This window comes from Miniopterus schreibersii (genome assembly GCF_964146895.1).
Source record: "Miniopterus schreibersii genome assembly, chromosome: 2".
Lineage (NCBI taxonomy): Eukaryota > Metazoa > Chordata > Mammalia > Chiroptera > Miniopteridae > Miniopterus > Miniopterus schreibersii.
Genome location: NC_138102.1, coordinates 128,845,735 through 128,859,401, shown reverse-complemented (window position 1 = coordinate 128,859,401; position 13,667 = coordinate 128,845,735). Strand labels below are relative to the sequence as shown.

Here is a 13,667-nt window from a genome sequence, read left to right as displayed (position 1 = left end):
CACAGAATCAGTCAAGCAGACGCCTTCATTTTACAGGTAAGGAAACAATGTGGGGTGGGTGTGAACCCAGAGCTCCTCCTGCCCAATAAACATTTTATTTCCACGTACGTGCTATCTTTTCTTCTATCTGGAAAACCTTTAGCATATTGGTTTCTCTATAAAAGGAGTTATACCTGAACTTAGAATCTGAGGAACATACGAGAGAGGGGAAGGGCCTTAAATGCGGGGAGATGTGGGGATTTGGTCGGACGGTAGTCAGAATTCCATAGTTGTTTCTCCTCTTGGACACTTCACTGGATTAGTAGAGGGTGTAGCTGTATTTACTAAACCCTTGCTACAAACTGGGGCACAGCCATTGCTGAAAATATGTATCCCAAACCTCCTCTGAATTAAATTCAAGTTTGGTTTGGATTTGGTTTGGAGATTATTTTCATTGTTTTGCTTATATCTAAATAATTGATTCTGATAAAATTTCTGATTTAAAAAACATTTCCTTAACATTATGGTTCATGAACCAATTCAGATTTTGGTTCATGTTTCTTCAAAAATTGCTATCATAATTTTATTAACCAATGTCACCCCAATAAATTTAACAATAAAAGAATAAAAAATAAGATTAAAAAAGATAAAGAATTGCTATCTTGGAAAAGTTAGAACTCATAATGCCTGACTGAAAAATTGCTTAGGGCTTAATGGTAAATCAAGCCAAATTTCATTACTTTTATATGTAATATACCAAATCATTTTCTGCAATATATTAACATATACTTTCAAGTATAATGAATTATGGCTTATTTAAATAAAAATGATCACGATATTTAGGTTATTACCAGATTTAAAAGAAGTGATTAAAAGATTACAAATTCTGTTTAAACATGTATGATTTTGTGTAGATAGAATAAGCTGGGCACAAGAATAGCTCCTAAAGCCCACATACCTCCCATTTGTGTATGGTTCACAGTCTTTCACCATGTACCAACCCCGGTATAGGTTCATTTTCTGTTTGACATTTCCCCTTAATTCTTACATATGTTTTAAGTTGGGTTAATCTTATTATAGTGGAGAGTAATTGCTTCCTGTTGAGTACTGATGGTAAAAATTTTGTTTTTCAATTAAAAAAAGGTAGCTATAGTGTTAACAGGTAACATAATATCTTTACTATGAACCTTAGGATAAATGCAAAGTCCACTGAAAGCACCGTATTTGAATTTATTTCTTGATACATATATGAAAAAACTTCAGTCAGTGTTACTAGGGAACCGGAAATTGCCAACGCATGGGATCTAGTTTCATTAAATGACTCGAAGCCCTCTACAGTTTCTGGGGGAGAGAGGGAGTAGTAGATTGCCGGAACCCTTTGTTCATTCTTTCAGTTCCTAATATGTTCTCTGAGGATATAAAAATGCATTTTTCAAAAAAATTAAATAGCCCCCGGTCCCAAAGAGCTCACACTCTACTAGAGAAAAATCCCTCCTGGAAGTAGAAGATTATAATACAGTGTCATAAATCCGATAGTCGAGGAAACCAGTTTCATTTGGGGAGCAAAGAGGAGGGTCCCCCAGATTGACTGGGCGGGGGTGAAATGGGGAGGAATGGGATGACCGTCAGCAAAGGCTTCCTGGAGGAGTCGATGCCTGAACTGAGCTTTAAAGGAGGCGGGAGGAAGAAGATGTGGGTCAGGATGGCATTCCAGGCACAGGGGACACACAGGACATTAGGTGTGTAGGAACTACAAGCAGTAGGCTGTGGATTTTTGTTTTAAAGCGACCCCCTTCCCCAGCACTGTGCGGAGGATGGTTCTGGAGAGGAGAAAGCTGGGAGCAAGAGACGGGGAAAGCCGTTACAGCGGTGCAGGTGAGCTGTGACGGCCGAAACGTGGCAGTGTTAGTAGCCGGGGGGGTGGGGGTGGGGTGGGGGGTGTAGAATCAATCAGCACTTATAGTTAACATCAGTCTTTAGTGATTGACTGAATATATGGGATGATGACTCCCAGGTTTCCAGTTTGGTGGTGCCGGTAACTGAGAGAACACAGGCGGAAGAGCAAGTCTAGGGAGAAAAGTATGTTCAGTTTTCGACAGGAGTTTGAGCTACCTCTGGGTCGCATCCAGGTGGATATATATCCAGTGGGCTGTTGGATGTGAGTCTGAAGCTCAGGCAAGAGGCAAGAATTACACATTTGGGGGTTATCAGCATAACAAGACTGTGGCATTCAGGTACAGAATGGCAGGGACACTTACTTAATTGACCCCTTGTTTTGGGACTCTGTCGGCACCACCTTCTCATTCCATTAGGCCCACATTTTCTTGGGCCACTGAGACATGGTTGCCTATCTTCTTTCATATTTCCTTAGAACATCTGCAAAACTAAATATACCCAGTCCTGTCAACATTTTTCCCTGCCCTGGGAACTATGATATATGGCACTCTCTCTTCATATATAGGACTCACAGCAAGGTGTGGCATATGATAGGTGATCAATAAATGTTCACGTTCATTGCTTATATCCATCTGTCTCACTCTATACAGAATTAGCTTCTTTTTTTTTCTTGCAGGAACTTCATTTTTGCTTCTCAAGTTTAACTTCTTACAGATTTTTAAGACAACTTTAAAATTCAGTGTAAGTGGGCAGTACTGGATAGGTGGGTGTCTTCCATTCATCATCAAGACTAAATCATTCCTTTCGTTATCACCGCACATTGCTTGTTGCAGGATTTGGAAACAACCATTTATCTTCTTAGGGAAGGACAGTGGAGTTTGTCCAGTTGTCCCACGGAGGGAGTTAGATTTGCAGTAACCTGGCATGAGTGATCCCTGATTCCAGGTGGTGATGGGGTTGAGTTTCACATTTTGCTTTATTTGAACAATATGTGAAAAAGAGTCACTAAAAATAAGAACAGGCAAGGCTTTGTTGCAGCTGAGTGGCTTGGCAAAATTCTGTATAGAGGAATCATAGGACATGGAGGATTTGATACTGGGATAGAATCCAATTTCCCTTGGAGTGGAAGTAAAATATCCTTTTTAAGAGCACTGAAGTCCTGGGATTTTTTTGGAATAATCACCTTTGTGAGGTGTGGCTCATGTCCAGGGACTGTAACCTGAGAAGAAACAAGAAACAATTACCTGAATGATTTCAGATGTTTTGTGGTGCCAACACTGAAAACACTAAAATGCAGCCTTTATGAAACACATGTAACAATCTGCCAGGCCTCCCAGGCTAGTAACCACTTCGGCTCTGCTTGTTGAAACAGTTATCCAATGTCTGTTGATATGAACCATAGTTGTTAATGCTGTTGCCAAGAATTACAAAGTGAAATAAAGACAGGTCCGTTATCTGGAGATGTAAGTCAGGAGAAGAAAGCAGCAGACTGATCCTGTCCCATCACTTCCATGGAGAGTAAAGGTAAAGGGTTCACTGTTTCCCTTGTCCCAAGTCTGTACTTAATATCCTGACTGGGTAGCAAGATTACTTATAAGTAGGATTTTTTTCTCAATTTATTCCATTTTCCTTGCAGCTGATCTAAGTGTACAAGTTTATTGCTTCCTTAAAAAACTTTGATTATACTTGTTTTTGTTCATTACAGTCTGAATCTTCAGCTAGATTTGTGTTGTTGTTGTTGGGGGAACTGAACAGGAAAAAGAGAACAAATGCTGAACTAATTATAGATCATGTCTACTGAGAAATGCTGTCATTATATATGGTGAAGAGAGAGAGAATGGAGAATAACATTTACAAAACCATTCATTGGTGTGTATTTTAGCCGTGCATTTCAGCTTCCAAAGTCTTGCCTTCCAATCTTGTCCTTTAACTAGTCGCTAAAGCCAACATGTACTGTGTTAGTCTAATTGGAAATGAACTATTCATAACTATTCTATAAAGGTGAGGCATAGTTATGGGATTACATAAAATAATTTAGATTCACTACAAGGAAAACCTCTTTTTTATAGAAATGTCACAGTAAATAACCGGGAAATAGCGAGCCTTTTTTTTATACAGTCTCAGTGAATTGAGGTTTCCAGCTCTATCCACTCAGTGGGAGGAGAGATCGATGAGCTCCGCTGCTGGGCACTGTAGGAATAACTATGGAGCAGGGAGGCTCTGAATTCTATACTTTTATAAACTGAAAACCATGCCTTATTATGTCCTAAAGATGAAAAAATGAGATACAAAGCCAGGGTTTCCTACAAAATAGACTACCTTCTCCTAGGAGTAGTTCTGCTCAGAACAACTTCTATGATTGACGTTAGACCCACTAAGCAAAGTGGAAGAACCTTGAATTTCTTAGAGAAAAGTTATATCATCAAAGAGTAAGAGAGACAATCTGGCCAACTAAGTCAGGTACTTACTCATTTAGTTCATTTACATGAACCTACTTGGGTTTCAAACCAGTCCATGCTTCCTACCAGGAAGAAATGACCCAGAAACATGCACCTTAAATTAGAGTTAAAACCTGGAATTTTACTTGCATTGATTGGAAAACTCACTGTCATTTGCTTATGAAAGGACTGTAAAATATGTCCATTGCTTAATATAGTGGTAAATTTTACTTATAATGAATCCTAAAGAAATTGTGTCCAAATCTATTTTTTAATAGTAGAAATTATGTTTTATAAAATGGGCATTAAAATTGTATTTCATAAAGCTTACATGTACTATGACTACATTGTTTAATTATTATTAATAAGGTCTTTTCCCTTTTTTTATTATCATAAAAAGTATCACAAGAAATAGGATTTGGCCTTTATTAAAAAAAATTAACTGCCAGTTGGGGGAAAAACATGATTTTTTTGGTTTGTGCCTGTCATGCTCACCTCTCTCAGGCCCTGATGTACTACTTTTGAACTTTCCAGACTTATTTTAGATTCCTTCTGGGTGAGTAAATATTGTGAATTTTGTAATATTTTAATAACAATAACTAGGCCTGTGTACTTACATTTAACATATATGACCCAGGCAAGAGAAGAAGGTAATATTCTCCAAATTTGTTGGTTTTATAGGGGCAGATATGTTTTCTGTCTTGGACTTCTACAATTACATTGGGTAATGGATTTCCCTTATGATCAAAAACTTGACCCTTTACACCTGTAAGACAAAAAGATAATTAAATGTTAATACTATGTTTTATGGCATTTGAAAAAATTTCTTGTAATTATTTAAGTAAAATAGGCCCAATATTTAATAGCTGTGCTGAGTTAATAAAATGTTTGAGAAGAAAAACTTAAAAAAAAAAAATTGAGATATAATCAACTTATAACATATTAGTTTCAGGTATATAACATAATGATTTGATGTATGTATAGATTGTGACATGATCACCACAATATGTCTAGTTAACATAGTTACAATTTTTTTTCTTATGATGATAATTTTTAAGATTTACTCTCCTACCAAATTTCAAATTACAATACAGTATTCTTAACTATATTCACCATTCTGTGCATTACATCTCCAGGACTTACTTATTTTAGAACTGGAAGTTTGTACCTTTTACTGCTTTCACATATTTCTCCTACCCCCTGCCTCTGGCAGCTACCAATCTGTTCTCTGTATCTCTCAGTTTAAGATCAGGGGTGTGTTTGTTTGTTTGTTTTAATTCCACATAAGTGAGATCATATGGTATTTGTCTTTCCCTGTCTGATTTATTTCACTTAGCATAATGCCCTCAAGGTCCATCCACATTGCAAATGGCAAGATTTTATTCCTTTTTATGGCTGGGTAATATTCCATTGTAAATATATACCACATTTTCTTCATTCATCCATTGATGGACACTTAGGTTGCTTCCATGTCTTGGCTATTGGACGTAACGTTGCATTTCTATACAATAATAACAAATTGTCAAGAAATTATCCCATTTCCAACTGCATCCAAAAGAATGAAACACCTAGGAATAAATTTAACCAAAGAGGTGAAAGACGTGTAGTCTGAAAACTTTAAGACATTGATGAAAGAAATTTAAGAAATCACAGGTAGATGGAAAGATCTTCCAGGGTTATGAATTGGAAGAATATTGTTAAAATGTCCATACTACCCAAAGCAATCTACAGATTCATGTAATTCCTTATCAAAATTCCAATGGCATTTTTCGCTGAAATAGAACAAACAATCCTAAAATTTATATGGAACCACAAAAGACCCCAAATAGCCAAAGCCATCTGAGAAAGACTAACGAGCTTGAGGCATAGCCCTTGGACACACAATAGAGAGGTGAAGGCCTGGGGAGGGGGTGGGAACAGGGAGGAGGGAGTCAAAGGTGGGGGAAAAACAGGGACATCTGTAATACTTTCAACAATAAAGATAAATTGTAAAATGTTTTATTGGTTCTTAGAGAGAAAAGAAGGGAGACGGGGAGAGAGAGAGAAACATCGACTGGCTGCCTCCTGCACGCCCCCTACAGGGGGTCAAGCCCGCAGCCCAGGCATGTGCCCTGACTGGGAATCCAACCGGCAGCCTTCGGTGCCTGGGACGACGGCCAGCCGACCGAGCCTCACTGGCCAAGGCCACCATAAAATGTTAACCTTGAACATTAAGGAAGCTTCTGTCTGACCCAAGTTGCCTTTTACTTTCTTTCCTAATTCTTAACTCTTTATTTTTTTCCCTCCAGAGAAAGAATTATTAAATGCCACAGCTCCTTCTCAGTTTTTCAACACAGGTCCACTATGTAAACCTCTGCTTTCATGTAATGTTTTCCTCTTTTGCATCTTTAAGATAATGTTTTATTTGTATTTATTCCTGCCACTTGGTATATATCCTTTTTAATCAGTAGGTAGCACCCAACTACAAACATCAGTCATCATTTAGTAACCCTATTTATTTGTTGGGTTTCAGTGGCATTATTCTTTGAAAAGATATTTCTATTGTGTCCTTCTTAGCAGGTCCTTTGATACGTTGTGTGAACACAGCACAGCTTGGTGCGACAGAAAGGACGCGTCGGGTCTCAAGCAGAATCCCAGCTCCGCAGTCACTAAACATTCCAAAGCCTCAATTTCTTCACCTGTAATTTGGGGGATAATATGGACCACCTTCCAGGATGGCCGAGAAGGTTAAACACAAGTAACACAACTGGAAGCTGAACAAATATTAACCCCCCTTCTTTTTAAATAGCCTTGCTTAGCCCATATAGTTTTCTTAATCTTTCTTATTTGGGTTAGGAAAACTATACACAGGACTAGAAGGGACGCAGCTATAGAAGTTTGGAGTTGAGACAACTGGATAAGTTTCTGGGATGTCAATTCAGCTTCGTTCCACCAAGGGCAGGAGTATGTGAAGGAAGAAGCTGTGTGTGTCCCTTCCTTCTTCAGGCCTCTGAACCAGCTTATCTTCCCGCCACTTAGAAAATCTGTGCAAAAAAAAAGCCGGGCTGGGCGTGGCTCAGCGGATGAGCATCAACCTAGGATCCAGGCGATCAGGGTTCGATTCCCGGTCAGGGCACATGCCCAGGTTGCGGGCTTGATCAATGACTCTCCCATCATAGATATTTCTATCTCTCTCTTTCCCCCTCTCCTTTCTTCTCTCTGAAATCAATAAAGATATATTTTTAAAAAAAAAGAAAAGAAAATCTGTGCATGTGAGAAACAGAGCTTGTGGTGGTGGTGGTGTGTCTGTTGGCATCTTCTGTACTTTTCATTACTTCTACAAAACCAACTAAATCAAACAAAACAAAAACCAAACAAAAAATAAAAACCATCTTTGAAACTGACTTAATACCATCCTTGAACATCTACGATAATACGGAAACAGAATTCAGGATGCTAATAATGAGTAGTTGGTGGATGATACCAAGAAAGAAAATGTCATGGTTCTTAAAAAAGGGTAGCAAATTCCTTCTTGGTTAGAATTGGTTATACTTGAACAGAACAGACTTCAATTTTCACATGAACTGTTTTTGGATGGGCTCAGGTACCCATTTGACACCCATGTATCAGTATGTTTCACCAATGAACAAAGATTTCAGGTCACCTGTAGTCGGCCTACCCTCAATACGGAAAAAGAGGAACAATTTGGATTTAGAGGAATCACTAAAAGTCTCCATATTCCAGTTTGACCCTCATTAACTGACCTCTAAAAATCCAAAGATTCATTTCCACATGACCCTTACCCAAACCTGGAGGCAGTTCTTCAAGCTAGGGAAGGCTGGGGTATTTGAGTATCACCGTTGCTGCCCAGATACAGGCCATGTCTAAATACGGAGTTTCTATTAGAGGGAAACCCCATACAGCCAGCCAAATAAAAGCTGTCTCCATATCTTACATGTCTTTACAATATTCTGTCCAGGCACCACCAAGCCTTTCACTTAGGAGAAGTAATTGTTTTACCAGAGGACATGATTTATTTTTACATGTTGAATTTGAAACATTGGAAAAAGACCAGTAGACCCAAAGAGATGCAGGGAGAGCCAGTACTATTACATCAGGGAACAAAAAGTAAAATTTTGAAAAGAGCTCAGATAATAAACAAAGGTGAATAAAATCTGAGACTTAAATTTTGTGGCCCCGCCTGAGAACGAGGGGGAGAAATGTACAGCCCTCCTTCCTTTGGAAATGTCTCAAGTTTCATGGATGAAAAGCCCGTGCCTGGTGGGAACTGGAATTCTGTGTCTGTTGGGCACAGTGCGGAGTCCAAGGTGGGTGGTGCTCGGAAGCGGCCTGTTTCACTCCCTTGTTTCCACCTAATGATCACAGTTGCCACCTATCCGGCATCTGGTGACAGATTTGTGTCTGTGTCCCACAGTCTTCTGGAACGCGGCATATACCAGATTCTCTTAGGCCAGGTTGCTTAGGTTTCTGGGTGCTGTGGGCCATCCCCCAAACCTCTGGGTTCAGATCTGCTTTGAGGAGAGAAGCCAGCAACAGGTAACACTGTGTCTTGTCATCGTTGCTTCCCCTTGGGGAAGGGGATAATCATTCCGGGCCCCTGCGGCTCAGACACCCTCCTTCGCTACCTCGGCCTTGATGCCTGCAATCCCTATTAGAATATAATGGCACTCTCGTCAGAACTAGAACTAATCCTACAATTTATACAGAACCACAGAAGGCCCCTGAGTAGCCAAAGACACCTTGAGAAGAAACAAAGTGGGAGGTATCTTGCTCCCTGACTTCAAACTGCACTATAAAGGTATAACAATTGAAACAATACAGCACAACAGATATATAGATCAGTGGCGTAGAACAGAGCCCAGCAGTTGACTAAAACTGCAGTTTGGACATGTGGCTTGCTCAAGGTTTTAGACAGGGGCAGACAGCGAAACAGCTTGGGCCTTACCAGGCTCCTGTCATCTTGGCCAGGCCCTTCCATTAGAGCAAGAGGCCTTTCCTCCCCAGATAAGATAGGCCAAGGCTTCACAGAGGTCAAAATCTCAGAGATTCAGAGGCATCTTAGCAAGTGGTGAGACTGGACCAGTGAATGTGACTGACAAATATCAACAATTTCCTTAGACCAGAACAATACCAATAAGGAGGTGTTTGTTCCCGTAGCCCACAAAGATATCCTTTGGTTTTCTACTGGGCACCAGTATGAAGAGAACCTTTCTTTCTATAAAGTAACAATAACTACACTGTATCAGTGTTTTGAAATAGGGTTTCATGATTAAACTAGAAAAAAAAAAGCAAAAAAACCCCTGTCTTAAACCACAAGGGGGCAGGGTTGATGTGCTAATGTATATATTTTTAGGCGGGTTGTGCATGTCCAATTATAGAGACAGGTAGACAGATACAGATTCTTTATAAAACCTAGTATAAATGAACTTGTAAGCCTTCCAAATTAATAATGACAATAGTTTTGCTACAGTTTGTATGTTATTTAACAGTTTACAAAGCTCCTTCACTGGCAATATTATGTCAGCATAATACTTCAGAGTCGGCCTTAATTCAGTGCTTGGTAAGTAACCTTTACAAGCAGGTTGGAATTCCAAAAATAGTGCAGTTTCGTGGTCAGTTGCCCTCCGCTGTTGATGCTGATGAAGAGGGATTGTAGAAAGAGCAGGCAGAGCACACACTAAAGGATCGATACGGGGAGAAAGACAGTAGAGAGGTTAAAGTAGTATGTGCCTCATGAGGGAAATCTAGTGGAGAAACACCAGAATATTAAACAAGAGAGGAGCCAAAACAAAGCTTGATGACAGTTAGAAAGGTGAAAGACCCAATAACAAGCTTAATAAATGTTATTAAGATACTAGTGAAAAAGAAAGATGAAATTTTGTAACATCTGTCACAGGGAATCAACCTACCCCGTGTGCCTCGGCCAGTCAGGCGCGGCCCTGTGAGTTCACCCACAATCTCTGTGTGCTTGTGTTGGGGGGGGCATGGGAATGGGGACACAGGTGTGAAAGGGGGAGGGGCATGGTTTTGGGATGTGTGGTTAAGGAAAGTTAATTCTGTTTGTACTCAGGCCTGTACCTCTGTGCTGCTCACTTTCCCCTCTTCCCACCATTCCCATCTCTTTTTCGCAGGTGTGAAGCTTGCAGAAAATTACAGCAATTATGCAATTATGCAGCAGCACACAATACAACCCTCTTCAACACAAACATACACACTCCACTTTGGCTTGAGGCAGTGGCATAACTATTGTGCCAATTCCCGATGTTTCTTCCCCCAAGTTGTTCTGAATGGAGAAAAGTAACTTTCACTCTGGCCGTGCAGAAGGGCTTCCACACCTGCCCAGGGACACGGGCTGGTCAAACGAGCGAGCCGTGTGTGACTCCACCACCCAGCAGGCCGCTCCTCTGAATCTGCAGCATCAGTATCACCGGGAAGATGTTAACCATTCAGGACCCACTGAGCACACTCTGGGGATGGTACCTGGCAATCTGTGTTTTAACAAATCCTCCCAGTGGGTCGACTGCTCATGTTTGAGAACAACCACTCTCTCCACATGTAGTCTGTCCAGACAGCTGTCAAAAACCCGGGCCGGGAAGATTCCCAGTGCCAGGTCATTTGGCGGAGTGGAGGGGGGGGAGGTGGTTAAAGCTAATGGTGCTCGATTGCTATCCCAGTTCTAGAAAAATGCAAAAACAGCACACCCAATGTTCTCTGAGTCTGTGATCTTGCATGGCGGGTGACAAGCAAGCTGGGTTTTCCTAACTGGGAGATGATACAACAGCAACAACCCGTTCTCCTGATCTTTTGTCAGGTTTCCAGGTCATTCAACATGAGAAAGTAGAGACATTCTGGATTTCACACCCCCACATTAAAGCAATATACAGCATGCTTTCTCTTCCATGAACTCATGGGCACTGCATTGCCCACATGCTGCAGAGGCCCAGCACAGAGAGTTCTCAACTGTTACTTCTGCCAACAGTTGCAAGTAGGGGTTTGCACTTTCTCAACCCAGAGGTTCTGCTAGATGTTACATTTTGTAACAGGAATTAATAAGAAAATCTTACAAACCTAGGTGCACCTGTTTTATGTATTCAACCAGCGAGGCTTTGTTAGACTCCCAGAAGAGCGGAAGCTTCTCCTCGCGAGGGTATTTACAGCACGACAGCTCCAACGTAATTTCAAAGCACTGCGCCCAGATGTAGTTATAATCTTGCATCCCACCTAAACACAAGCATATTTAATATTTTTTAAGGTCTGAAACTGGAGTGGAGCCAAGCGTCCCATACCTTGAGGACAAGTGAATCAGACAGTTGCACGGAAAATACATGTAAACAGGAAAAGATGAATTTGACATATTAGCATATAAAATCAGGGCCTGACAATTTATTACCCAGGCATGACCGGGCAGCCCTAAATATTCCCATATGGGTAACTAGATCACAGCTTACTGAAGTTCAACTGTGCATAAAATTAAGTGAGGGGGTAGGAGAAGGGTCCTATTTTGTAATCATACGTTGCAAAAAAGGATTCTTCAAATTACATTCCTTTCCTAAATTATATTTTAAACAGATGTACACTACAGTGAGATTGCTTTAAAAAATATTCCTACAAACCACTTATAAATACATTTATTATGTAACGCTAAGTACGCTGATTTGGAGGAACAATCATGGCCAGCGTTTACTGCGTATTTGCTCTTGCTAGGCACTATTTGAAGAGCTTTGTATCAGCTCACTTAATCTCACAGCAGTTATTACCCATACGTTACAGACGAGGAAACAATCACAGGTGGTGAGTAACATTCTCAGGGATTCCAGCCAGGGGATGACAGACCGGAGCAGAGGCTCCTGCTCGAGCCCCATGACAGCAAACTGCTTCTGGGCCAGAAAAACGGGGCTGTGCTGACTCTCGGGAGGGGAGGGCCCTGGGCCGCTGCTGCTTCGGGGGAGGCCGGCACCCACGCCTGCCGTCCAGCCCTTCCCTCCGGAGAGCCTGTTTTCAAAGGGTTCTTCTAATCATATTTCATATTTTCTAAGGTGTAAAACTTTTCATGTTTTAAAACCTCTGAACTGCAATGCGTCTTAAATTTGATGGTTGGAAAACACCGTCATTAGTCTGGCTGGAAATATTTTCCTTTCGTTCTCGGTAGTGCATTGTATTTTACAATCAATGCCATTTTGGATTTGATGAACTATACTGTAGTAACTCTGACGGAAGTAGTTTCTGCCAGATTTTAATATGTTATACTTGATATCTGCCTAACAAAATATGTATTCTCAGCTCCATCAGGGTATTGGGGAAGTACTAAAGTAGAAAGAAATGCTATACTTAAAAAAATGGTCAAAATAAATAAAAATATTATTTAAATATTAAACAGTAACTAGACTCCAGCCAGGAAGAATTTCTCTGTCCTTTCTATTTTTTTAAATAAGAGCTTTGTATTTCTCTCTGACCTCATTTTCACCATGAAAGAGAAGAGCGGAAAAATGGGGAGACAAACAAAAGCACTGGGCAGATGGCTGTGTCTCAGGTAGATAGGACTGAAATGGTAGAACAGGTGTGCAAAGCAGGAGGGACTGAGAACACCGAGTGTGGAGGGCGTGCGCCTCTGGGCGAGGCCAGGCAGGCCTGGCTCACAAAACCTCCAGGCTGAGCCAGATGCTTTGTTTCAAGCTCCTTCGAGTAGCTGGCTCTGCCTGCCTTTTTCCCCTCTCAGAAGGATACACAGCTTACACGCAAGCACACTTGGGAACAATTCCTGACAACAAGATTGGGTTCCTAGCTAATTTCCCACACATCTGGATCTGTCTTGAAATTTACACACAGTGCAGGTGAAGGACGGCTCTCCCGGGCGGGGGGCTGTATTTAGGACTCAGAGGGAAGTCCGGGACGTCGTGGTATCTAGCTGGCCCTGCCGCCTATCACTCATGTCTACGCTTATTTATATTTCCTGGAAAGCTGGCAGAAAGCTGCCCAGACACAACAGTGTCAGCTTATGCAAGACTACTGATAGCCTCTGCACCCAGAGTAACAACTGGGGAAGCGGCCTGTGTGAAGGACAGCCAGAGCTTGCTGGGGGGGGGGGCAGGTCAGGCAAGCCAGCCTCGAAGGGGGCACTGTCCACTGAGGCCAGGGAAACCCACTCCAGCCCACTGTCTTCCCTCTCATCCTTCCATCCGAGGTCCCCATAGGTCCTTCCCTCTCATCCTTCCATCCGAGGTCCCCATAGGTCCTTCCCTCTCATCCTTCCATCCGAGGTCCCCATAGGTCCTTCCCTCTCATCCTTCCATCCGAGGTCCCTATAGGTCCTTCCCTCTCATCCTTCCATCCAAGGCCCCTCCTATTATCTCTCAG

The 13,667-nt window shown here is 41.4% G+C and overlaps 1 protein-coding gene across 3 annotated transcripts in view; it reads right to left on the bottom strand.

Moving 5' to 3' along the window:
* Positions 1 to 2,045: 2,045 nt before the first annotated feature.
* The window catches only part of CPM (carboxypeptidase M), a 56,976-nt gene continuing 45,354 nt past the window's right edge, over positions 2,046 to 13,667 (bottom strand). For all 3 annotated transcript variants that reach the window (XM_081130500.1, XM_081130501.1, XM_081130502.1), the window contains 3 exons: positions 11,382 to 11,534; positions 4,931 to 5,079; positions 2,046 to 3,094 (listed from right to left, as the gene is read on the bottom strand). In XM_081130500.1, the coding sequence (XP_080986626.1) occupies positions 2,852 to 3,094; positions 4,931 to 5,079; positions 11,382 to 11,534 (545 nt within the window). In that variant the 3' untranslated portion in view covers positions 2,046 to 2,851. The remainder of the gene's footprint in view (positions 3,095 to 4,930; positions 5,080 to 11,381; positions 11,535 to 13,667) is intronic.